Source organism: Sesamum indicum, linkage group LG7, assembly GCF_000512975.1.
Source record: "Sesamum indicum cultivar Zhongzhi No. 13 linkage group LG7, S_indicum_v1.0, whole genome shotgun sequence".
In the NCBI taxonomy this organism is placed as follows: Eukaryota; Viridiplantae; Streptophyta; class Magnoliopsida; order Lamiales; family Pedaliaceae; genus Sesamum; species Sesamum indicum.
Window position 1 is genome coordinate 11,511,959 of NC_026151.1, and position 24,758 is coordinate 11,536,716.

General features: G+C 35.0%; 4 protein-coding genes and 1 pseudogene across 8 annotated transcripts; 4 read left to right on the forward strand and 1 right to left on the reverse strand.

Annotated features, from left to right (window-relative positions):
* Positions 400-3,008, reverse strand: LOC105167164 (outer envelope pore protein 37, chloroplastic). Of its 2 annotated transcripts, none has more exons than XM_011086760.2 (6): positions 2,503-3,008; positions 1,702-1,791; positions 1,305-1,481; positions 965-1,059; positions 732-852; positions 400-625 (listed from the first exon to the last, which is right to left on the reverse strand). In XM_011086760.2, exons 1-6 carry the CDS (start codon positions 2,848-2,850, stop codon positions 494-496), a joined length of 963 nt encoding a protein of 320 aa, XP_011085062.1. In that variant the 5' UTR covers positions 2,851-3,008; the 3' UTR covers positions 400-493. The 2 variants fall into 2 exon arrangements, with proteins under 2 accessions (XP_011085062.1, XP_011085063.1); XM_011086761.2 differs by having other exon boundaries at positions 2,490-2,729.
* Positions 3,283-5,337, forward strand: LOC105167214 (annotated as a pseudogene).
* LOC105167215 (bidirectional sugar transporter NEC1-like) lies at positions 6,661-8,396 on the forward strand. Its single transcript, XM_011086837.2, has 6 exons — positions 6,661-6,769; positions 6,892-6,928; positions 7,042-7,252; positions 7,420-7,581; positions 7,681-7,800; positions 7,877-8,396. Exons 1-6 carry the CDS (start codon positions 6,721-6,723, stop codon positions 8,084-8,086), a joined length of 789 nt encoding a protein of 262 aa, XP_011085139.1. The 5' UTR covers positions 6,661-6,720; the 3' UTR covers positions 8,087-8,396.
* LOC105167165 (la-related protein 6B) lies at positions 11,379-18,222 on the forward strand. Of its 3 annotated transcripts, none has more exons than XM_020695425.1 (10): positions 11,379-11,973; positions 12,696-12,777; positions 13,694-13,788; positions 13,909-13,980; positions 14,196-14,275; positions 14,394-14,493; positions 16,103-16,150; positions 16,267-16,335; positions 16,730-16,900; positions 17,533-18,222. In XM_020695425.1, exons 1-10 carry the CDS (start codon positions 11,626-11,628, stop codon positions 17,818-17,820), a joined length of 1,353 nt encoding a protein of 450 aa, XP_020551084.1. In that variant the 5' UTR covers positions 11,379-11,625; the 3' UTR covers positions 17,821-18,222. The 3 variants fall into 3 exon arrangements, with proteins under 3 accessions (XP_020551084.1, XP_011085064.1, XP_011085065.1); XM_011086762.2 differs by having other exon boundaries at positions 11,381-11,973; positions 17,530-18,222; XM_011086763.2 differs by lacking the exon at positions 16,103-16,150 and having other exon boundaries at positions 11,381-11,973; positions 17,530-18,222.
* Positions 18,550-22,713, forward strand: LOC105167166. 2 transcript variants are annotated; one of them, XR_848228.2, is made up of 3 exons: positions 18,550-20,782; positions 21,801-22,083; positions 22,223-22,713. XR_848228.2 is itself a non-coding variant. In XM_011086764.2 (2 exons), exon 1 carries the CDS (start codon positions 18,713-18,715, stop codon positions 20,768-20,770), a length of 2,058 nt encoding a protein of 685 aa, XP_011085066.1. In that variant the 5' UTR covers positions 18,550-18,712; the 3' UTR covers positions 20,771-20,782; positions 21,801-22,713. The 2 variants fall into 2 exon arrangements, 1 of the variants encoding a protein (XP_011085066.1); XM_011086764.2 differs by having other exon boundaries at positions 21,801-22,713.

Sequence of the window (24,758 nt, forward strand, 5' to 3'; positions counted from 1 at the left end):
TAATAAAGTAATAAAATTACGTTTTATTTTATTCCTTGATTCTATTTCATTTTTTAAGTGGTAAAAAATTTTAATTGAAAGTGAAATTAAAATTATACTGTTCTTCAAAAGATACCCTGACATCATTTTTAATAAAATGGGAATCATGCAAAGAAGTTTTCCATTTTCAAGAATCAGACACTATTTACAAGTATTTCAAGAAACAAACTAAATTTGAGATAATGTAAATAATTAAGACTCCTATCCTTTGAAATATTTCACTCTCATTACTCAATTAATCATTATGAACTACCCAACATTTTTCTTCTATTTACAATAATCATCAACTGATATTACTATGACAGCGGCAAACCAATCAGTTCCATATAAACAAAAACAAGACGCAGCCTCAAGAATTTGAAGAATGAAACCATTTAGGAAGATAAGGGTCAGTACAATAGTTTATAATACACGCAATTATGCTTCTGCTAGCAGCATGCAACATCAGCTCCAACTATATATCCCATCTCTTCTTCACATGGAACATCAACGCCGATGATTTTATGTCGTCTTGAGGGATTTGGAGCATCAATTGCACTTTCATCTTCATTGGGGCCGTCTTTGCTTTGCCTTTTTCATCTCCGACCTAAATCAATTTCGTTTTATACATTAATATTTGTTTCCTAAATTATACTTTCCAATCACGCCATTTAGTGATAAATGATAATTTCGACAAAACTTATGAAACTAACCCATACGGATGCCCAACCGAGTCGGACTTGAGAATCATAACCGGCTTTCAACTTGTAGTCCTTTGCAACCATGTGTTTGTAGACGACACTCCAATTGTTTGAATCAAAGTAATAACAGTAACTGACACAAATGCCAAACATAACATAATCATTGCATTACCAGTCTTTCCAGCACAATGGCATCTTAGAACCTCATTTTGGGGGTGGGGTAAAAAAAGATAGAGACTATGCACCTCAACTTGTCGGCAGAGTTGAATCTCCGCTTAAATGCACACGAGAACGCATTTGAAGGCAGAGAAATGCTTGGAATGAAAGTCATTTGCTCATCCTACAAGTGAAAGTTCCACAAATAAATTCCCGGATGAAATCAGTTGTTTGTTGTGAAGCATGGTCTAGAATGAACACTGTAAGGGATGAAAATTCTAGGACTGAAAATCAGGATATCTCTTAACTGGCTATTTAATAGTCTGGACAAACTCATGAAAGTTTCTCAGTACAGCACAGACAGAAATACAAAATTATAAATTAAAACAAAAAAAAGCACTTTGTGAAAGAATGTCAAGACGAAACTACCTTGAATGCATATCTTAAATCCAATTTTTCCTCATTGTATTGAGCAGTGCATACTCCGTTCAGAATATGACTTCTAAGAATCCCACTCATGGATAAAGTTCTCTTATGCTCCTCTTCTTCCTCGTCTTTCTCCTCCAATGAAACTTCGCCAAGAGGAAATTTAAAAGTTGCTCTTGGCTGTAGCATCAAAAAATTAAATATTCATAAAAATGTTAAAGGAATCTGGCATTAATACCAGCTTCTAAAATAAGAAGAGCAGCGCAGGGGACTTTAACTCCTCCAGTGGCAACTAAGCATATATTTCATATTTCTAGAGATTCAAAATATGATTCCTGCAATCTGCTTAATTTGTCAAATAATGAAAATTTTGGAGAATTTCAAGATATGAGATCCTGACCATGCCAATGGATGGCAGAGTTGATGACAATTCAAATTTGTAGGCTGGACCCGCAAGATCTGCAACCATTGCGACCTCACCTTGTTGAGCCTAAAAGTTATACAAGTAGTGTAAGCAAACAAGAATCAATCAAATAACCACTTTTCCTAGTTTATTTGAATGATTGACGCAATTACGAACATAAATGTTTGGTAGAGAACTCAGATCTTCTTCTCTAATTGAACATCACCTGTTATTTCTCAACACCAATCAACCTGTTAATTTTCTGCATCTAATTCAACCAAAGGAGCCTTATTGGTGGACTCACAATTTTCTCTCACAAAAGTTGTTAGAATAACTTCATTCAATATCACTGCCTTGTTGGAATATTGCTCATCAACACAACGAAAGAAAAAAACTGCCTCTTGCAAGGAACAAAGTTGGACTTTTCCTTCAACTACTAGATTATAGTCGTTGCTTTTCATAATTAGCCAGCAATCATAAAAACCAACTCCAGAAACCACACAGTAAAACCAATTTATTCCACTAAAAGAGCTTGAATGCAGAATGAGTTTGATAATGAACTAAGTTTGTGTTCATCCGTACACAAGAACTCATAACTCATATACATAATTTAGAAACGCATTCCAAAAGAACACAAAACTATTATAATCTATATATACACATACAGAACATAAAATTCTTCTATTACCCAAACCCAATTCTCGGAATTTTCCAAGAGAATTAAAAAGGAAAAAAAATAAAATATGAAGAAGGTCAACGCATTGAATTTGAAATCGAAGCAGCACCTTGAAACAATACCTTGACTTGCTGGGTAGCTTTGAACTGGAATCCTGGCACGATTTCAAACCAAGTCTTGAGCAGAGCATCGTTTTCCTCGACATCATAGTGCAACGAAAAGAATTTCGAAGTGAATGTAATTTGGGGCTCGGACACTTGCCCTTTGCTGTTGTTACGAAAAGACAGTTTGAATTTTGCTAAATTGTCCAACAATTTGCAGGAAGCCTTGTGAAGAAAGACGGAGCTCTCACTGTTGTACTCCGACGTCACCCGGAGCTTCGGCCGACCCAGTTGGAAGAACCCGCCAAATCCACCGCCGTTTGCGTCAGCAGTGGCGACCGGTTGGAGTTGGGGTTTTGCTTCCGCCATTATTGTAGCTTATTTTACTTACGAAATTTTCTGAGATGTAATTTGAAAATAACATGTGGGGTATGTATGAGATTTTGGGGCGGGGATTCTGAGGACAAATTAAATTATTAAACCTCTGAAAATTTGTTGTTGATGATCTTTTTCTTATTTGTGATTATGTTATGTGTAGAACACTGATTTTTATTATCTACTTAACTTATCAACAAAATAAATTATAAAATGAATGTTTTTCTCTTTTAATTTATACTTTTTTAAGTCACTAAAAGTCTAAACTTAAGTAGAAATAAACTAAAGCTCCAAAGCACCTCAAAGACTGCTTCTCCAATTCTAATGCACATCCAATCATTTGACGGAAGTGTCCGTATAATGATGTTGGTATTTTCTGTAGATGTAAATATAATATTTTCTTAAAATTATTAGGAGAAGAGAAAGATGATGATGATGGACATGATCCCTAAAATAAAGTTTACAAAGCTGTTCATTAATGGAGAGTTCACCAACTCCATTCTCCATATCAGGTAACAAAGTAATTGCTTAGTGGTAGTACATATACTTAATAAGAAGCTGCTGCAGCTTCGCGTTTGCCTTAAACTATCCAAATTCCAACACGCGATCGCAGGAAAAACATTTGAGACAATCCGTCCAAGAACAGAACAAGTGATTGCTAATATTGCAGAGGGGGACAAGGAAGATGTTGATTTGGCTGTCAATGCTGCCCGTCATGCCTTTGACCATGGCCCATGGCCCCGCCTGCCTGCTTCTGTATGTACTACTTTCTTCTAAATGAATGAATCAATTACAACGTCCATGCATGTTCATTAATTCTCCTCCTTGTACCAGCAAAGGACAAGAATAATGCTGAAATTCGCAGACCTGATGGATGAAAACGCACACGAACTAGCAGCACTCAACACAATCGATGTATACACATTGGGGAAGAACATTCTCATTCCAGCTGCAGCAGAAATTGTCCGTTACTATGCAGGCGCAGCCAATAAGATTCATGGGATGACATTAAAAATGTCGAGAGAGATGCAAGGGTACACTCTTGTTGAGCCAATTGGAGTAGTGGGACAGATAATCCCATGGAATTTTCAGACTCAAATGTTCATCATGAAAAGTTGCTCCAGCTTTGGCTGCTGGTTGCACCATGGTTATCAAGCCTGCTGAGCAAACACCTCTCTCTGCTCTTTACTACGCTCATTTAGCAAAGCAGGTAGACATGAGATTATTAAATGTTTTCTTTCTATGTTATTATACTTGAAGAAAACAGGTTATAAGTCGAGTACGTAGTACTCGTACAGCACCATAATGAGTTTTACCAATACGCACATGCTAGGCTGGTGTGCCGGACGGTGTGATTAATGTTGTAACTGGATATGGATCTACGGCAGGTGCTGCCATTGCTTCTCACAATGATATCGACATGGTAAACATGGATCAATTAGTCATGCATGCATGCAAGGTTCATACATACATATATATATATATATATACAGAGCCTTAATTTAACAAGAAATTAATCCCATTTAACAGAGAGTTTTCTAGCTAGCTAGCTAGGATCGTCCATTAATCTTTAGATTTCCATTGCCTTGTACGTACCAGGTTACCTTTACAGGGTCTACTGAGACGGGACGACACATAATGCAAGCTGCTGCAATGAGCAATTTGAAAGCTGTTTCCCTGGAACTGGGAGGCAAATCCCCTTTCATAGTGTTCAGTGATGCAGATGTTGATCAAGCTGCAACTCTAGCTCTACAAGGATGTTTTTATAACCAGCCAACTTATATAATTGCCCTAATTGTATCATTTTCTAGACCACGTACATTTCTCTACAAGGATTGTTCTGGTGTTTAAAATTTTTGAATTAATTACAACCATGTTTTAGGGGCAAATTTGTGTGGCTGCTTCACGTGTTTTCGTGCAAGCTGAAATATATGACAAGTTTATCATGGAACTAGTAGAAAAGGTGAAAGCACGAGTGGTTGGGGATCCTTTTGATCCAAAGAGCATGGGAAGAGGGAAGCCGCTACTACATTGAGCCAACAATTTTTACTCATGTCACTATAAGTCATCATTGATCTACATAATTCAGTTATTATTTTATTTTGAAATCTTGAAAAAATTTAATTAGGGGAATATTTTAATTTATTAATTTCTTCCCTGATTCTCAGGATGATATGATTATTGCGAATGAAGAAATATTTGGAGCTGTTATGTGTGTTATGAAGTTGAAGTAAGTAGTCGGACATCCAATTGAAGAGGTGATTAAGAGAGGAAATGGGAAAAAGTAGGGATTAGCAGCAGGGATAATCTTGAACATCGTAAACAGAGTGTCAAGATCAATGAAAGCTGGTGTGGTTTGGATAAACTGTTACTTTGGTTTTGACAATGACCAAAATGAGTGGGTTTGGGAAAGAGATGGGAATGGAAGCTCTTCACCTCAAATCCATCGCAACACCTATATATCACTCTCCCTGCTTGTAATATATAATTAATTATATCTCAAACATAAAACATATATATATATATATATATATTATCATGTATTAGTATTAATGATGTTAATCAATAAATTCGTTGTTAATTTCTTGATAAGTAGCTTTATATGTATGTTTGTTTTGTAATTTTTTGTAGGTATGTTGTGACACATGCACCATCTACCAGTTATTAAAATAATATTATTGTTCAATACTTTTTCTCAAATTAAAATATTAATTGTTTGATCTCAAATAATAATAATAGTATATATATATAGCAACATTAATTACGCAAAGTTTAATTACAGCTTGAGTTGACAGAAATATTATATAGAGACTTAATTAGTACAATTCCATGCAATAACCAGATGTTTCATATGTATAATTTTTAATTAAACTCTAGATATATGTATGAGGCACAATTAGGTTGTCAAGTTGAGTGACTATCTTGGTATAAACCTAAAATTAAATCATGCATCACATGTAAGTGATTTGTACAATTCATTCATGACAAGAAAATTCATTTTTAATTTTATTTCTTCAATGAATTTTATGTCTGGATAATTGAATTTTATGTCTGGATAATTGATAGTACGTGGAACAATACATATATTATATATATATATAATTAATATATGTAATAGACTAGCTAGTAGTCCTAGTCCAAAAAAGGGTGATGAACTAACTTTACGTTACATATAATCACTACAACTCTTAACACAAAAGGAATGATGAATTCCTGATAATTACCTCACAAACAATTCCAATATCAAAAGTTAGGCCAATATATATATGTATATATAACAAAAGTGCTTCTTGAACCCAACAAAAGATAATGACGAAAACAAATAAATAAATTTAAAAACGTGGGTTTGGTCAGTTGACCAACTAGCAAAATGCATGATAGGTCCGGCGCATGTATTGGTTGGTTCAGTCGGTAAGAATAGACTACTTTTTATTAAAAGATTGTCTATATCTGTTGATATAATTAATGGCCGTATTTGTCAATAATTTGTAAATGTCTTTACAAGTTGTTTACAATCCCTAACGCCAACTGTATGGCAGTAATTGGAGTCGAAATTGTTTAAATTTTTTTATAACAAAAAAGAGAAAGAAAAAAATTTAAAAATGTATGACACCATAAGCTAGCTAGAGGAAACCATATATGTATGATCAAATCTTCTTCTCACACTAAAAAATGGCCAAATTTGACAGGTATTTTTGTGGCCAACCTTTCACCATAGTTGCAATATACTACCCAACTATCTGGTTTTCTACTACCTATAAATAAGATGGGTTTTTGGATCAGCAAATCCAAGTTTCTTTCGAATATTGTTCTTCACGTACATATTCAAAGAACTTCACCAGAAAAAAATAAAGTAATTAAATAATGGCACTATTAAGTGTCGAACACTTGGCTGTCTTATTTGGCCTTTTGGGTAAGAAATTTTAATTTTGTTAATCGTTTCAAATTTTAGTTCATCGTGTTATAATATGTTTATTTATTATCATCTCATCACTATTATAATTAATTTTATGTATTTACTTGCAATGTGCGCAGGCAATCTTGTATCATTTCTGGTATTTTTGGCACCAATGTAAGACCTATAAATAATGAAGAACATTGTTTTTTAAGGCAAATTAAATTAAATTTACCATACAAATTGATTTTTTTTCTTTTTTTTTTTTGGTGGGGTATTTTAATTTGCAGGCCAACATTTTACACAATCTGGAAGAAGAAATCCTCAGAAGGGTTTCAGTCGATACCTTATTCCGTGGCGTTCCTTAGTGCTTCTTTGCTACTGTACTACGCTTTTCTTAAGACCAACGCCTATATGATCGTTAGCATCAATGGGATTGGATGTGTGATCGAAATGATTTACCTCTTAATATACATCACATATGCACCTAAGAAGGCTAGGGTACGTAAGATCATTCAAATTTATCAGCTATATATATAATATATAAAGAAAACCCTAGCTAGTTACCCCATGAACGAAATGCTATATAGCTTCTACTCAATTTTGTTTTTTTACTTGTTTAATATTACTTACATATATATGTGTGTGTATTGATTTTGTATTTGTAGATGTTCACAATAAAATTGGTAGTCCTATTCAATTTTGGAGGAATGGGATTGGTGATGTTAGTCTCCTTACTAGCTTATAAGGGTTCCAAGAGGGTGTCGTTGGTGGGATGGGCGTGTGCCATCTTCAACCTTGCTGTATTTGCTGCTCCTTTAAGTATCATGGTTAGTTTAATTAATTCTGTTTGTAATTTCTAATATATCTTTGTCATACAAATATTACATATGTAATTATATATAACCGACGGAGAATATTTTGGGCAGAGACGAGTTATTCGAACTAAAAGTGTGGAGTTCATGCCATTCACCTTATCCTTCTTCCTCACACTTTGTGCCACAATGTGGTTCTTCTATGGTTTTTTCGTCAAAGACTACTACATCGCTGTAAGTTGCTAATTCAAGAAAATGTAATCATTGATACCAAGCCCAAAATCACGACTTAATTAATTGATTGATGCAGTTGCCAAATGTTTTGGGATTTTTATTCGGAATTGCTCAAATGATCTTGTACTTCATCTACAAGAATGCAAAGAAGGAGGTTGAGAGCAAGAATGTGGAGCTTGAGACAAGCAAGGATGTTGAGCTTGAGACAAGCAAGGATGTTGAGAAGAATTTGGAGCTCAAGGATCAGGCTGTAGCTGTAGGGGATATCCAAAATGTGAAGAAATAAATTAATTGGAAGATGGATATGGATATGGATGCCCTGTGGAATAATACCAAAGTCCCAACTTGATCATATACATCGTATAGATCGAATTAGCTTAAAGGGATCATCTTCCTTTTCATCATCTCCCTACTAAATAAAGCTTCCTATCTTGTAATCAAGTTTCCTAAAAATTTGCAAACTATTGTATGAAAGTTGCAATCAAAGTTCCAAAGATGGTGATGTTGCATCCTAATTAAGGAGTTTGGTACCAATTAGGCCTAACTCATGACATGCATACAAAATAATGAGATTAAACAAAAACTTGTATTATATATGATGAGGTAATTAATTACTTGGAGTCTGCTTACACGTGAAGTTTGATGTAAATAGCACAAACCATAAATTTCATAACTACAAGATTCTGAAAAATATATATAGTATTTGTAGAAATATATAGGGGAAAAAAGTAATGATCAAAGTGCATGATGCTCTTGAGATATTAAATAATTATTTATCAACCCCACTTGAATTAAAGTTGATAAACAGTAAAGGGTATCACATGATTAGTTTATAGGATCAACTTCTCTTTTATATCTTTAGCAAATTCCAACCCAAGACATATGCATCCTAATATCTAAATTTTTAGTTGAAAACCCTAACAACTTTGGCAATCTCAACATATATACACCTCTATTTAACTCATGATATATTTTATTTCAACTATTGAGGTATAGCTTAAAAACATCAAACGGTATGAATATTTTGTGTTGATCTTGTGGCGGTATAAGTGATATTTTTGCAACCAATTTATATAAGATTTCTTGGTTATTATTGAATTCCCAAATTTTTGTTAAATGTGAATTGATTTAGAAACGATTTTTCATAATTACTCTCAATTTTCAACATGATATGATATGGGACAAGCGGTACCAATCTAGAGATGTGCGGAAGTGGGACAAACACCTATGTCGCAAGTTGTAGTACGTTGTTATATAATATTACATACTTTATTTTAAATTTTTTTTACAACACAATATTCATTATTTTTCTACGATTTTCAGGCAGAAGAGATGAATGCCCTTGAAGCTTTGTGTCAATCTAGACCACTAAATATTGAAGGGTATAGTCAATTGGTGGATAGATTCGAATACGAATTACATATTTTTAATTATTTCGTCATCCGATGATGCTCCCACAACATCCCACAGGCAAAGAAGAAGTTCTAGCCGAATGTCTATTGGTTCAGTTGAACGTCATGATATTGGGGTGGATATAGCTGGTCCTTCTACAGTATATACACCTCATGATTGTTACGTGCCCTAACCGCCTCAAAATTACTACATGCCTCAACTGCCACAAGATGATTGGTTTCAAATCGGTTCCATATATGCCAACCCAAACAGAAGATTATTTTTCACAAGTACATCTTGACATTGGTCTTAACATTAATCAACCATATGCACCAGGATACAATATTTCACCAATTCCATTTTTATCATTTAGTGCATATCGTGATAATGTGGAGTCTAGTTTTACAATAACATCAAGTCGATTGGACATTAATCCGATTGTGATGATAATAAGGCACAAAATGAGTCAATGCAAAATATGGGCGAGGAAATAAGAAGACCTCGACGCCACAAACGCAATTGTGGAACAGGTGGACATTTTTTACATTTGCAATTGTATAGTTCATTGTATTTTTAAATTGTATAAAAAAATATATACAATTACATTTGTATACTTAATTGTATTTTTTTATGATTAATATAATTTTAATATTATAATTTTTTAAACTTAATATATTATTAAAAATTAATTTTATATAATTAATTTATATAAAATCTAATTAAATAAAAATTTTAAAAAATAAATAATAAAGAATCGTGGATTAGAACAATGACTCCATGTCATGGTTCCAATTCACGACTCCATGTCATGGTTTATTTTTAAAAAAATAATTTTTAATAATCCTTTACTCGTTATAATTTTATTATATAATTTATTTATATTTTAATAATAAAAAAAATAAGTAACCTCAAAATACATACCACAAGTCCATCTGATAATGAATTGTTGGACATTGAAGCTGGTGCTGGGTTGATGAAATAAGTCGGAAGATAAAATTTCAAATCAAACATAAATGGATCATCATTAATTGAGCCCAATTACAATAAGATGGCCTACTGACATAATTTCTTCAATAAAATCAATATCATTTTATTAAAGTAATAATATTTTTTATTTATACTCATGTAAAGTTAATTTTTTTAAGAATAATTACACTCTCATCTCTTAAAATTTAGTATAATTACACATAATTTTTTTATAATTTTAAAAAATTATATTTAGTATCCTGAAATTTACCTCTGTTTAACACATTTGTCACTCATTTACTCAAAATTCATTGAATTTGGTGATATTACTAAAAAAAAATTGAATTAAAATTGAGATTTACATTCAACGACTTATTACTAACTTATTGCAATCAAATAATTTTTTTCTAACTAAATTACCCTAATAATGATGTTAACGTGTGAAGATGTATAAAAGTAATTTGATTATAAAAAAATTTATTTGACCTAGAATAAATCAATAATAAGTTAATTTGGGATGAAATATCCAATATCAATTTGATAAATTTTAACTAATAAATACTTATTTGCTAGATAAAAGCAAACATTATGAATATTAAAAATAATTATTCAAACACAAATACTATGTTTGTTTTCATTTTTAAGTTATCTCCGGAACGAGTCAAAACATACCCAATGTTTGCGATCATTCAAAAACACCTTATCTAGGTGTTTAAAACTGTTTTAGCATAAATACATATATATATACACATACATATACATAAAAATATATAAAAAAAAGACATGATTTGACAATGATTTGACAATAAATAGTAATTTTTGCTCCCAAAACACAATATTAAACATACAATACTTATTTTAAATTATTTTCAAAAACAAATCCAAACATACATACTATTTCTAATACACACTTATTTATCTTTGTTTTTCTCTCTCTATCTCCACAAAATACAACAAAACGCTCAAAAAACAAATCCAAACATTATGAAAGAGTTTATGTATACTTATCTTTTTTTTTTCATCAATTATCCCTAATAATTTTAAAGATCTTTATTGGAATAAATGAAGAAAGAAAAAGAAGAAGTAGATAACTGGGGTAGGTCCCACGTGAGACGTAGATGTCAGCCATGTGTTCATTGTCATTGGGCCTTTGAGTTTGATCATCCATACCATATTATGTAATGTATAAATGGATGATGTGTATGTATGAGAATGCATATACAAACACACATATACATTATATATAAAGAGGAGTCGCCATTGTTAAAACCCGAGAGAAATTCTCTCTTCAGTGACAGTGGGGTCTTTCCAGTCTCCACCAAGCCCCTTTCATTTCTCTCTCTCTTCTTTTGTGGAAAGATCTTTACTGGAAGCAGACAAAATCTTGAATTTTGTTTCATTCGATCCACTTTTGTTACCAGTTCACGAATCGATCATTCAGCAGCAGCACGCATTAGCTCCTTTTTGATGATGGATCAAGCGCAGGCTCCCGAAGCCCTAACCACATCTACTTCATACACCACTAGAAAGCTCAACGCCGAGGCCCCTGAATTCGTTCCTCGGTCATCCGCCACTGCTCCGCCGCTTCACTCGGTGTTGCAAAACGTTTACGCGAGGCCGCCTCCTTTTGTGTCGCCCTTGCCACCGGCTTACTACGGATACGAGAACTTCTACCAGCAACCTCCGATGCAGTTTTATGGTTACAATTCCAATCCACTGAGTCCTGCGGAGTTGGCCGCGGATCGTAACAATGGCAGCCCAGCTGCTGTGACGAAAAATGGGTTGTCGGATGCTCACCTGAAGATTCTCAATCAAGTGGGTCTTTTTGCCTTTTTGTTTTTCCTTTTTGTGTTTGTTGCCTAATTGTTGATCTTTTGACTTTGGATGACTGTTGCAGATGGTTCTGTTGTACGGAGATGGGTAGAGGCATTTAGTTGTTAATTTTTGGGTTGCTTGACCACCGTCATACTGATTTTGGTGGTTCTAGGCTTGTTATTGGACGTTTGAAAGTGATGTGATCGGCATGCTTTGTTTTTAGCTGCATGTTAAAGTTGTTTTTTCATTGGATTTCTCAAGTATGTCCGGCACTTTTGTTCAGTTTAGTATTGCCTGTGCTGAACAAGGGTCTAAGTCCATTAACTGGGAATTTGGTTTGATAGTGAAGTTCATTCATTTTGTGTCTAGGTAATATTTTCTTTTTGACTGAATGTGTCTTTCTAGATGTAGAAGTTTTGGAACGAAGAGGCTGTTAGGTATTTGTTTTTCTTCTTTCATCTCTTTATAGGCAAGGTTGGGGAACAAGAGCAAAAGAGGTTGATTGCTAACGCAGGAGCAAAATAATATTTACTGAGGAGTCTTGCATTCCGTTAGTGCAACTTTAGCTACCTCTTCTAGTGTTTGGAAAAGCTGAATGGTTCTTTTGCACAGTCTTCTTTGGGCGCATAAGCTGCTTTGTTGTCCTTCTTGACTATATAATTGGCAGTCCAGCTCTTAAAATTTAAGTACATATTAAATTTGTTTGTCGTTTTGTCCTGCAGGTGGAGTTTTATTTCAGTGATATAAACCTGGCTACAACTGATCAGCTGTTTAGATTTATGAGCAAAGATCCTGAAGGATATGGTGAGATTTTTCTGATCTACAGTTTTATCTCTTAGTTATAGATTTACAATTGTCATTCTTAAAATATAATGAAGAAAGTCATGAACTTGTTTCTATGGTGACAGTTTCTGATAACTTAGTCTTTTGTACTGGATCAAAAAAGTTATGGCATGTAAAATACGGGAGCTTGATGCTGTGTGGATTTCATTCGGCGTTCGTCAAGGGACATGTGTAAAATATTTTACAAATAGGTTGGTCAGGTAGAGCAGAGGGACATCTTTTCCCACCTTTTGAAATCTTCAAGTAAATTTAGCTTTCTGAAAATCATAGCTTTAACTTTCTAAACACTAGTCTATTAATTGTGGATGCTAATTAAAGCGTTCTGAATATGTTCTCCAACTTCTTGTGTCTAAATTTATGATAGACAATCTAACTTTTAGGTGATGGAGCTTGACTTATTTCAAGTGATTGTAATTAGGATGTTGCATCTTTTTAATGCCTCTCATTAAGGGGTATGGCCATTTCTTATAACTCTTTTTGTTTTTGCTTATACTGATTACTGGATGTGGAGAGAGCAAAGAAAGAAAAGGAGAAGAAAGGGGTTGGAGGAAGAGATATGAATTTTCTCACACTTTATTGCCTAAATGGTTGGCTGGAATTTGGAGTTAGTGAAGTTATGCTTATGGAAGAATCCTTGTAACAGAGTACAAGTGGATGAGCAAATTATTTAAAGCCTTGTTTTTGAGGGAAACTGAACTGTAAAAAAAATACTTGAGTGCATAGACTATGGTTTTCTACTTAATTAATGTTGCTGATAACATTTGGGAAGCATTAGGCATCCGGTACTTTTCACAAGATTTACTATTTGATACCCAACAGTTTCGTATTAGTTGCTATTTTACTGACTTTCATTGTCTCTCGACCATCCCATCATCAGTGCCAATTTCTGTTGTTGCATCATTCAAAAAAATCAAAAGTGCTATTAATGGTAGTGCAGAGCTTTCCAGTATCCTGCAGAGCTCAAAAAAACTTGTAAGTTCTGCAGTCATTAGAAATTTATACCATATTGTTCGAATCCTCTTTTTCTGCTGTTGTAGATATGAGTGTCTTATTATCTTATTTTATTTTCTGTTTTGGTTTTGAGTTATCCAGTTGGTTAGTGAAGATGGAAAAATGGTTAAACGCCGACAGCCATTGACTGAATCAGATATGGAAGAGTTGCAAGTAGGTTATGTATTATTTTCTTTCATCACTTTGTCATGTGAGTCACCTGCATGCTGCCTTTTCTTTGTCCAAGCCTTGTTAGACTAATGTATTTTGACCATCTTTATGTTTTCCCACTTCTTGTTTTAAAGATGATTGATATGCTTTCCTTTATTGCGCTGGATAAGTACCTTTATTTTAATGTCTTTTGCCTGATTTCAATCTTCTTACTGTAGTCTCGTATTATTATTGCTGAAAATTTGCCCGAGGATCATTCTCACCAGAATCTCATGAGGATTTTTTCATCTGTTGGGAGGTAACTGCTGCTAATCTTTTGTAGAAAGAACAGAATACTACACAATATTTTCAGCTATTCTTTTTCAAGTTGAATGCGGTTTTGCTCTTTCTCATGCACTATTGAATCATTTCATCAGTGTGAAGTCAATTCGCACCTGTCCCCCTCAGAATTCCAACAATAGTGCATCATCTGCATTTAAAACAGGAAAAGGAGATGCTATGCACTTCAATGGCAAGGTATATGTTTCAGTACCAAGCTCTTACTTGAAGTAATAAGCTACTTAGAGCCTTGAACAGGATTTGCAGCTAAATCTAATGACTTTTCTGCAACCAAAACATTTTTTCTTTTTCTAATGGCTGCTATGCTATAATATGTTTTCGGTTCATATAGTTTAGCATGCTTAACTGATCAAGTTATGGTGTTCTCTTAATTCCTCCAAAAGATCACATGTGTCTGCGCAGCAGGGGCTAGGGGTATTTGGCATGGGGTGCTGCCGAGTTCTAAGTTTCAATACACTGTTGAAGGGCCAAAAACACATGCTGGGGGTCACATAATACAATGACAAATTGCAGAATGTAACATAAGTGCTCCGAACTTATTAAGGGCACCTATCTTATTAATTGAAGTGAACTCTTTTACCTGCCTGATATTTCTGATCTCCCGAATCCCGATTATCTTGTTTACCTTCTTTTGTTCTCCACCATTTGCTAAATAGGCTTCTTTTTCTTCATAATAAATGTGAGATTTGTGCAGTGCAACCATATATTTTGAGATTGTTGATCATTTTGAAAAAATTCCAACAACATGGTCATGTTCGTGAATATGTTGGACAGAATCATGACATCAACCAACCCAGACTTTTTTCAATTATTTTTCCAAGCATGAAGAGGAACGTCATTAAGAAGATTCTTTCCTCTTTATTCGATCTATTCTATTGCAAACCCATTTCGACTATGTCCATAAGTGAGGCATTTTTAACTGCAACTAGAGTTCCATGTGTTGGGCATTTGGTTGGCATTTTGTGCCTTTTAATTATGGCTTCAGCAGATAATTTCTATGAAGTTAATTGAAAACCTCATTGCATATTAATGGTTTGAAGAGCATGGCTGTGGTTGAGTTTAGTTAATATTTTAGTTTTATCTCTTCCTGGCCACGGTGAAATTTTTGGTCTTCTCATTTGGATACTTCAATAAACCATTGACTTCTCTAAGATAGACTTAACGTGCTTATTAGCAACATTTTAATTTGAATGGGAATACTTAGACTGTTTCCAGGTAAGGAACAAGGCATCTGTAGTTTAACATTACAATGAAGTTAATGACTCCTAAATCAGTAAATCTTGCCAAATTCTGCTGCAAGAAAAACGCTCTAATCTTTTGCATGTATTTCTTGTTCTGATGGTGTTCTGCATTTGGGGAAAAAAGAGAAAAGTATAGGTGATCAGAGATTCTAACAAAGTGGGATATTCTGTGTAAGGTGGGTAATTGCACTAAGCTCTGTTTATACATGCTCCCAGGAGAAACTCAGGTTACTGCGATCTCATTATGCATGTGGCGTTCAACAAGATTTCCGTACCATGCATTATTAAAAAAATTATGCTTAGAGATCTTTTAACTGTTACGGGCATGTTAAGTTTGCTCTTATTTGTAGCTGAAAAGATACTTGCATATTGAATAATTTATTTGAACACAATTGTGGCTTACATGTTAATCATTGAGTGCCATCTGTACTTTTGATTTTCAGAAGTATTTTCCACACTTGTAATTATCAATGCCAGCTTTCTTGGTTCCCATCCTTGGCAAGATAATGCATCCTTAACCTGTGCATTTTATAATTTCCATGTAGCTTCATGCATTTGTGGAGTTTGAATCTGTTGAACTAGCAGAGAAAGCGGTAACTGAGTTTTTCAGCCATTTTCATATTGTTAAAGTTTCCGACTCCTCTCTTTCAACCCTATTCTTTTTTGGGTTTAGCTTCTTACAACATGATATGGTTGGCTCTCTGGGCAGGTTATTGAACTAACAGATGAGGGCAATTGGAGGAATGGTCTGAAAGTTCATTTGCTGCTGAAGAGTGTAGTATGTGCTATGTCTTTTACCTCCTTTTTTTAATAATCGTAAATCAATATCAATGTTTTCCTGTAAAGAAATATTTGGCTGCTAATATGGTTTACAAGTGAAATGCTAGTGCTATATAATGGTTTACTAGGGTCACGTGTATTAATTATGTATAACAACAGTGCTAGATATCCTAGAACGTCGTTATATGAAACTTGATCCAGTAATTTGCCTAGACTTTTGTCCTCTCTTTCCTTCATCTGCATACATTTCTGACCACATAAGCTTAAAGAAGCGGTGAATAAAGGAGGAAAGAGCCAACACAGTTTGGTATACATTTGACTCTGATGTTTCTGAAGCATAGATGATACCATGAATGATGGGTTATATTTTGATGCATGTATTATGCACGCAGGTAAAACCAACTCAAGGGCGAGGGAGGAAAATTGGTAATGAAGGTCATCCTATTGGAAGGAAAGATGAGGCAACTATCCCTGAGGTGCAGTGTTCTGAGGAAAGTTACTTGGAAGATTCACAGCTGCAATCTGATTCCCAATTTCATGAGCATCAAGGAAGGCCATTTCAGGTTCTTTGGTTTAATATCAATAATGAAGTATATTATTCTGAAATTACATTGAAAAGTCAACCTATTCCCATTGTGAAGGACTCATTTTCATTCTTCTCTGGGGCTCTAAGTTTCAACATCCGTAAAGTTTTGTTCCTTTGTAGGAGTAGTGGCAGTGATAGATAGGATTAAGCATGCTTTCAAGAACTTAATGTGTAGCTTTTCACTTTTTGCTGCCATGCAGCTAGTAAATTGTACCAAGCTCACACTGATTATAGTAAATCTTAAAAAGTGTTCCTTTCAAATTTGATTGTAGTATTTTCCGAAGAGAAGACAAATCCTTAACTTGAGGAGTTTTCATACCTAGAATCAAATTTGTAGTATGCTTCAGCACAACCCTATGTCCCTAAACAATTAACAAGTCTTGAAAATTGCCACTTTCAGCAGAAAATCATTGCGTGGTTGGTCTGTTGTTCTCCAAATTTGTGGCTACCAATGATATAGATTGTCACAACTTAGACTTTCATGTTGGAGACTCTCTATTAACTGACAGCTCACCCTCAGCTTGTGAAGAAACACACTTTTTGGGTTATCCTTTCGGTCATCAAGACTGAGAACTCATTTATTCTACTTATTTTCTGTTCACTCAGCAGCGGGAAGATAGTGGAAGCAGTAATGTCCAGAGGAAAGGGCGTAATAATATTGCCGGCAATGGCAAGGCCAAGGCCAAGAGCAAGGGCAAGGGACAAGGACGAGGACGGCCTCAGCACCCGGTCAATGGAGGAATCTATCCACCACCCATAGAAGTCTCTGTGAGTAGTGAGAAGCCGACTACAGCAAAAACATCTCCCGTCCCACGCATGCCAGATGGCACCAAAGGCTTCTCAATGGGTCGAGGCAAGCCGGTGGATCTAAAACTTGCTTCAGTTGTTGCTATTTAGGGAAGCTCGGATCAACAAGTGTTGGGGGCATTAAATGTGCCCAGCTATGTTGTATTGTGTAATGATCCTATTAAAATTTGTTATAGGTGGTAAGAAAGGTAGTAAGTAACTTGGAAAAGGATGCATAAAAATATATATATATATATGTATACATATATATACCTTCGTGTTGAGAGACTCGGTGGTGGAATTTGGAGAAGCTCTTGAGGAGTGTGGACTACTGTAGCATAGCCCATAGGGAGTTGTCGTGCTCAGGTTTAAGGGGTTTCCCTGCTCACTGTAGATACTGATACGAAACACTTCCGTCGAGTTCCGGGTTTTATTACATATTTAAATTAAAATGAGAGGGGAAAAGAGCTAGTTAGAAATACTGAACATATCTCTCTCTCTTTCTGCGGAAAATTGGATATGCTGCGCATACTTAGGTGTAAAATGCTGAACACAATGTTAGATCAAATTGTTGAGATGAGTTTAATTCTCATCATTTTGTGTTATTCATTTAAATATTCCGTAAAACGCGAATAAAGACATTGAAATTGATATTTAATGAACATTTCATTCACGACTGTAATAATTTTGAAACAACCACATCTGCATCCAAATTTTTTAGGCTCATACATGGCATCCAATCAGTAGATCCAGTTGTTCAGATTATTAATTGAATCGAGTTTAGATCTCAATATAAAATAATAATAAATGGATTCAAATCCAAGCCGTTGGAAGGACGAGCTAAAAGAAAAGCCCTCACGGCCACGGCCCAATGCGAATGAGCCGAAGCCGAAAAGACGAAAACAGAGAGAGAGAGAGAGATTGTCCCTTCCACCTCTTCCATTTTTCACTGTTTTGAAACCAACGGTACAGTATTCGTACAAGAAGCTTTGCTAGCCTCATAATGGACAAGAAGAAGAAGAAAGGAAGCTTTGAGAAGAGAAGTCCTCTGCAACATCTCAACCCACCTCTATTTCACACACCCATTACCCAAAGCATCCCCAATCCTTCTTCTTCTGTCTCTTTTGAAGCTCCTAAAGGTTGTTTGAGATTCGTGCTCTCTTCAAACTCCTCTTCTTCTGCTCCTTCCTCTTCTTCTGCTCCTTCCTCTTCTTCCTATTCTTCAAGAACCCATCTTCACAGAAAGCCCAAACCTTTATCCACAATAGCCAAAAATGTGTCCGACAAATCAACAGCAGTTGCGTTAAATGTTATGCACACATCTAAAGAAAATGTGGAGCCCAGAAAACCCTTTTCGCTGAAATCGAAGAAGAACCAGCCTCCATGCCTAGGCCCGCGGCAATGTGGTAGAACTACCACAAAGCCGGCCTATACGAATCCCCAAATTCTTAAGCTTTCTTCTGGTAAGGGAAATCCAGGCAATAAGCTGAATCAAGGGTCTCAAGAGTTGGAAGCGAATTTGAAGAGGCAAAATGGTTGTGGTGAGCCACCTATTGAGCTGTTTGGAGAATCTATCGAGAGTTGTACCCCTGCAGGGAAAATTGGTGGTGGGTGTGGTTTAGATTCTGTTAATTCTGATGGGCATGAGAATGTGGGAAAGGAGTCACTTTCGGAAATAGTTCATGGTGATAGTGCAGCGTCTGTGAAAACACCTCCTGTGGAGGCCTCAGTATCTCCTGAAATCCCATGTGGATCCCAATCTAAAATGTCTTTTCCTGAGTCATCAGCAACGCCTGTTTGCTATGGTGCTGGCCACCTTCTATCAGGGGTCACTGATAAGAGAAAGTGCAGGCGAAGAGGGAGTCTTGAAGGAGGTTGTGAAAATATTAATCTTTTTTATGATGGAAAGAATGACAGAAATGTGGTTAGTGATTCCCAGGAGTCTTCTATTCCTTTGCTTGCTGAGGCATCTGTGCGCTGGCTGTTGGCCCCATGTGATGAGGGACGCGAGGATTTGGGAAGTGATTCAGATAATAGGTTACAAAAATGTAAAATGATTCATTGTAATGCTTCTCCAACACTTGATGTACTGTCTTCACCTTCCACAGTATGTGGACATGTATCTGTGTTAGGGTGTGCTATCTGCAACTACAGTGGTAGTGGTGTAGGAGATGCAGCAAGCAAGAGGGAAACTGGGATTCGTGTACTCTCCCCTAGAAAAAATCTGGAACTGGGATGTTTAGAAGAGAAAATGCATGAGCATTTGTTGATTGCAACTCCCAATTCTACTTCTAACTGCAATGCTATAAGCGCCAGAGAGGAGAAAAATTTCAGGCGCAATGTGATTGAGAGTGATTCTGCATTGTCTCTAGGTTCTTTAAGTAGTGGAAATATTATTCAGACACCAAATTCAGACTCGAGCAGAGATGGGTGCAGTGGCAGGATAAAGGATAGGTTTGAACTTGACTTGATAACAGAAACTCTAAATAAAGTAGGCCTGTCACCTAGAAGTGAGATGTCAATAAGTTATGCACCTGGTTTCAGTTTCCAATATGCAGATGTGGATTCATCTTCCAATTCCATTAACCTAAATCACATTCAGGAGAACATAGACACTGTTTGTTCTTGGGTCTCTGATTCCACATTAGAAAATTTGGCACTATCTCATGTGAGGATATCATGGAGAGATGGATTAGTAAACCGGATTGATGAAAATGATGAATTTGACAGCTGCCGGTGTTTGTCCGAAGAGGTTGATGCTGATGGGTTTTCTGATAAGAAGTTATCGTCATCTCCAGTATCCCAATCCAGAAGAGGAGAAACTTATGAAGAAAAAAAAAGTTGCCTTGGTTCTCATCTTGGGGATGAGTCTGGGGCAAATGAAGGAAATGATGCTTTGCCTCTGCTTCTTTCTTATGAACCCTGCATTTCTGCACTTGGGAAGGAGAAAAGGTTGCCAAATAGCGCAGAGTCCATATGCACTAATGGGGTTGACTTAGTTGCTTCGGGTGATTTTGATTGGACATATTTCAGGGATGATCACTTGTTTCAGGTCAAGTAGTCACAATTGGAAGTAAGTGTCTCTTACTGTTGCGGTGTTATCATGAGGAGGCACCTTCCTCCTGTTTGTTCTTAATTTTACCTCTTAAGACTACTTGAACAATCTTTTACTGTGGATGACAAAGTTGAAATCAGAAGACCCTTTCTTCCCTTAACTTGCTTTGTGGAAAGCTTAACAAACTCATACACGGTCGTGCTAAGTGGTGCCTATCTATGGAAATGAAAGCTCATTCAAGTCAGTGTAATAGACATCATGGATACTAATTTTGGCACATTTCTATCTTGAAGAAATCATAGATAATTTTGGAGTCTTAGCTGCTAAATTTTATACTATTTGTCTTCTCTTTGCTAAATATCTTCTTATACACCCTTCAATGCTATACTAGTACTGTTTTACATCATTATGTGCAACATTGATCTAGTTCTTGCTTCAATTTCATGGCATCTTAGTCTCTGATTCGTACTCCAACTCATTTCAGTATTGATAATTCTCTTATATGTCCTGATATGTCTTATCCGTACCATCCGCATAATTGTGTAGTAACTTGATTCAAAACGAAGATGCATGCTAAACTGATGAACTATTTACGACTAACTGAAGGCAGTGATATACATACCATCTCCTCTTGCATAACCCAAAATGGTTCTCAGATTTCAGCTCGGACCTGGAAAGTGTACAGACCATCCTAGTCTTTGCACTTCCTGGTTCTGATATACATTTTTGGTCGGCTGTTTTGGGCTTGCAGTGCTTCAAATCTTTAAGCCCGATCTGCATTTTATATTTACTGGTTCAAATATGCAATTTAGATTGGCTGATTTCAGGAAAGTTCCATTAGAGTACTTCACTGTTCGGCAACACCTTTGTTTCTTCTACAGACAACGAAACCAGCCCGTGTTTCTTCGGTTTAGACCTGAACTTCCCCCCTGTGAAACATCTTAATGTTACGATTATTTCCATTTGCAATTTCTTTAGATATGAATTTCATATTGAACTCTTACCACTTAATTACTTTGTATCCTAACTATTGTAGGACCTGGAGCAAAAACTTGTGAATATACTAGATTGATGGCAGGTATGTTTGAGGAAAAGCAAGCACTTCTTCACTTAAATTGACATTGTTTCAGCCCATAAGCTGCCCCCACATGCAACCATGTATCCTAAAGTCAAACTGATATACAAATCTCTACAAATGTTCTCCGATTACCAGCCTATTGCCCCACAGCGTCCTTAAATCTCTGTTCCTCTACCTATTCAACTCCAAAGAGGGAATTTTCCCTTACACTTCTGAATGGCTTAAACAGCCCACGGCTAAGGTACTATCTTCTTTTATATCAACTGCTTCCTCATGAGGCATCCTTGTCATGTCCTGAATCAAGATTTTCGTCTTCACGTCTTAACTTCTTATCACCCATTTTACTGTAATACTTTTACAACTCCACCACATACCAGCAGGAACCCCCATAGCTGTTGAGTAACAATTACTTCCACTCTGGAGCACTTGCCTTTGTCCAGTTCATATGCTTGGAGATGAGAAAGTTTTGTGAATGAAAGAAAATGTGATCTGCCTCGTGTCCTTTGCCTCATCCCAAGTTCAGACTTGGGATGGTTTCAAAACTGAGCTAAGCTGCAGAATATGTGCAGATTCATATGACTAAGTTCGGATCATGTACTGATAGCAGCATGATCAGTGTTTGAGGTTACAAGTTCTTCTTGGATGAGGTTGCTTGAAGTTAAATAATATCTGAAAAAAGGTGAAAATTCATCCATAGTGTTTTGATCATTTTCTTAATTTACGGATGATCTAATAAAAATTCTTGGTTCGACCTTGGACTTGGACTGTTTCTAGATAACATCAAAATAACAGCTCAAGAAGCATAGCTTTCATAAACTAATCAAGGTTTCATTCATAATATAGTTGCATCTTGGGTAGGCATTAAGTGAAATCTGTTTGAGACAGCCACAATTGAAATAGAAAAGAACCATCAGCCATCCATATCTATCCTCTCCAACAAAACAACAAAAATGGTTTCTTGCAGCTTAATTATATATGGATTCGTCAACGTATTCTATTTTATAGTTTCTTGGTGGGTGGCTCTGGCCTAGGATGATTATATGTTGATTGGAAGTGTTCAAATGTTACATTAAATAATGCTCTTAAATAGAAGTGTTCGCCTCAATATATATAAATTCCACGCCCAACTACCAATTATTTTATTTTACTTTATTTTAAAGGTATGATCATCATCTTCTATTTTCCAAGTCGGTAGCTATGTGATATTTTATGTATTGGAAAATGTAATAAGTATGTTTAATTTTGAATTTGATGGACAAAGGAAGATAATTGAAGGGCAAAAATCAATTGAGGAAGATTAAAGAATTGGGCACAAAACAACAATTGCATGGATGCTGATAATTAATTAGAGGACACTTAAATTGTATTTAATGATATAGTATAGTATAGTATAAATACCTCTTTTAACACCAACTAAAAGAGGTTTTATGAAAAGTGAAAACAATGAATTGAAACAACCAAATTATATTGATTTTTACCTTATTTTGAAAAAAAAAATTAAATTTGATGAGGTAAGGCAGATGGGAGAGGCCGAAAGTGGATTGGGTGAACAAGAAAAGCCTAATTATAAGTACAAGGCCTCTGGACGACTTTGAATTTTAGTGCTAATTAAACTACAATCTACCTACTAAGAACCACCTTATTAATTAAATATCTCATGAGAGTAATTTTAATATACAAACACTATAATTAGCAAAAATATATATTTGCAATCAGCTTACCTTATCCAGTTGCAAAAGAACAATTCACTTTATCATCTTTAATTGAGACTTAGCAAATCTAATTCCCTATATTTTAAATTAATTATATTGACTTAGAGAAGGCTGAGTCATCATCACATCATGATCAGGGGCTGCTAATAATTATTAATTCATAAAAATATTTTAGAAATTTTTAAAAATTAAATAAAACTATAATTCATAATTCAAACGGGCATTTTGGTGAGTTCAACACAAAAATTGGATGAAAACCTAATGAAAGTTAATAGAATAGTCTCATTGTTAGATAAATATTAAAATTATGGGATATTTATAATTTTTTAAATAATAAGAAAATATTTATAATTCTGCTAAATTTAATTGAAGGTGGTTGTAAAGAGAAGTGGAGAAGGTATTAAAAGACATGAGTTGAGGGGCACGTTTTAGTTGACAAAAAAGGAAGAGTAATTGGCAACTGCTATATATTAGCTACCTTTGACTGAAACAATCAACAAATACAAGATATATATTATTAATGTTTAACTAATAAAAATATAAGAAGAATATCAGACCCATTGCTTCTACTATTTATTTATTTTAGTTATAACATTCTTTATTAATTATCATATAAATATAATATTAGTAGCTAGCTAGTGGTGTTGAAAAATGAATGTTGGATTAAGAAACCAATGCTTTAATATAAGAAGAATATAGGAACGAAGTGCTCATCAACATGATTCTTGTTAATTGTCATTAATACAACTTTAATCCCATTTCCTCATAAATATATCATCCATCAAACTAACATATGTCCCACTACCTTAACTTATCATATTCTTTACAAATCCAAATTCTGCAACCCATCAAACCTGGTCTATATATAATCCTGAACATGACATGTAAAATCTCACATAAAAAAACCATATATGTATACTACTAAATGATAATAGACATATATGTGTATATATACACTTACCTACAAACGCAGAGTATATATATATATATATATAGATAGAGAGATATATAGATGCATAATTCAAATTAACAAAAGCTGTTTCTTATAAGTTTTGTGTTTTCTTGATTAGAGAATTCAAACAAAGGGTGATGTACGTGTTTGTGTGCTTCCAACTCAACTCTTATACATGAAACTGGAAACTCTTGACAAAACAAAACAACAAACTTGATCAAATTCCTACCAACTCCCCCCCCCCCCCCACCC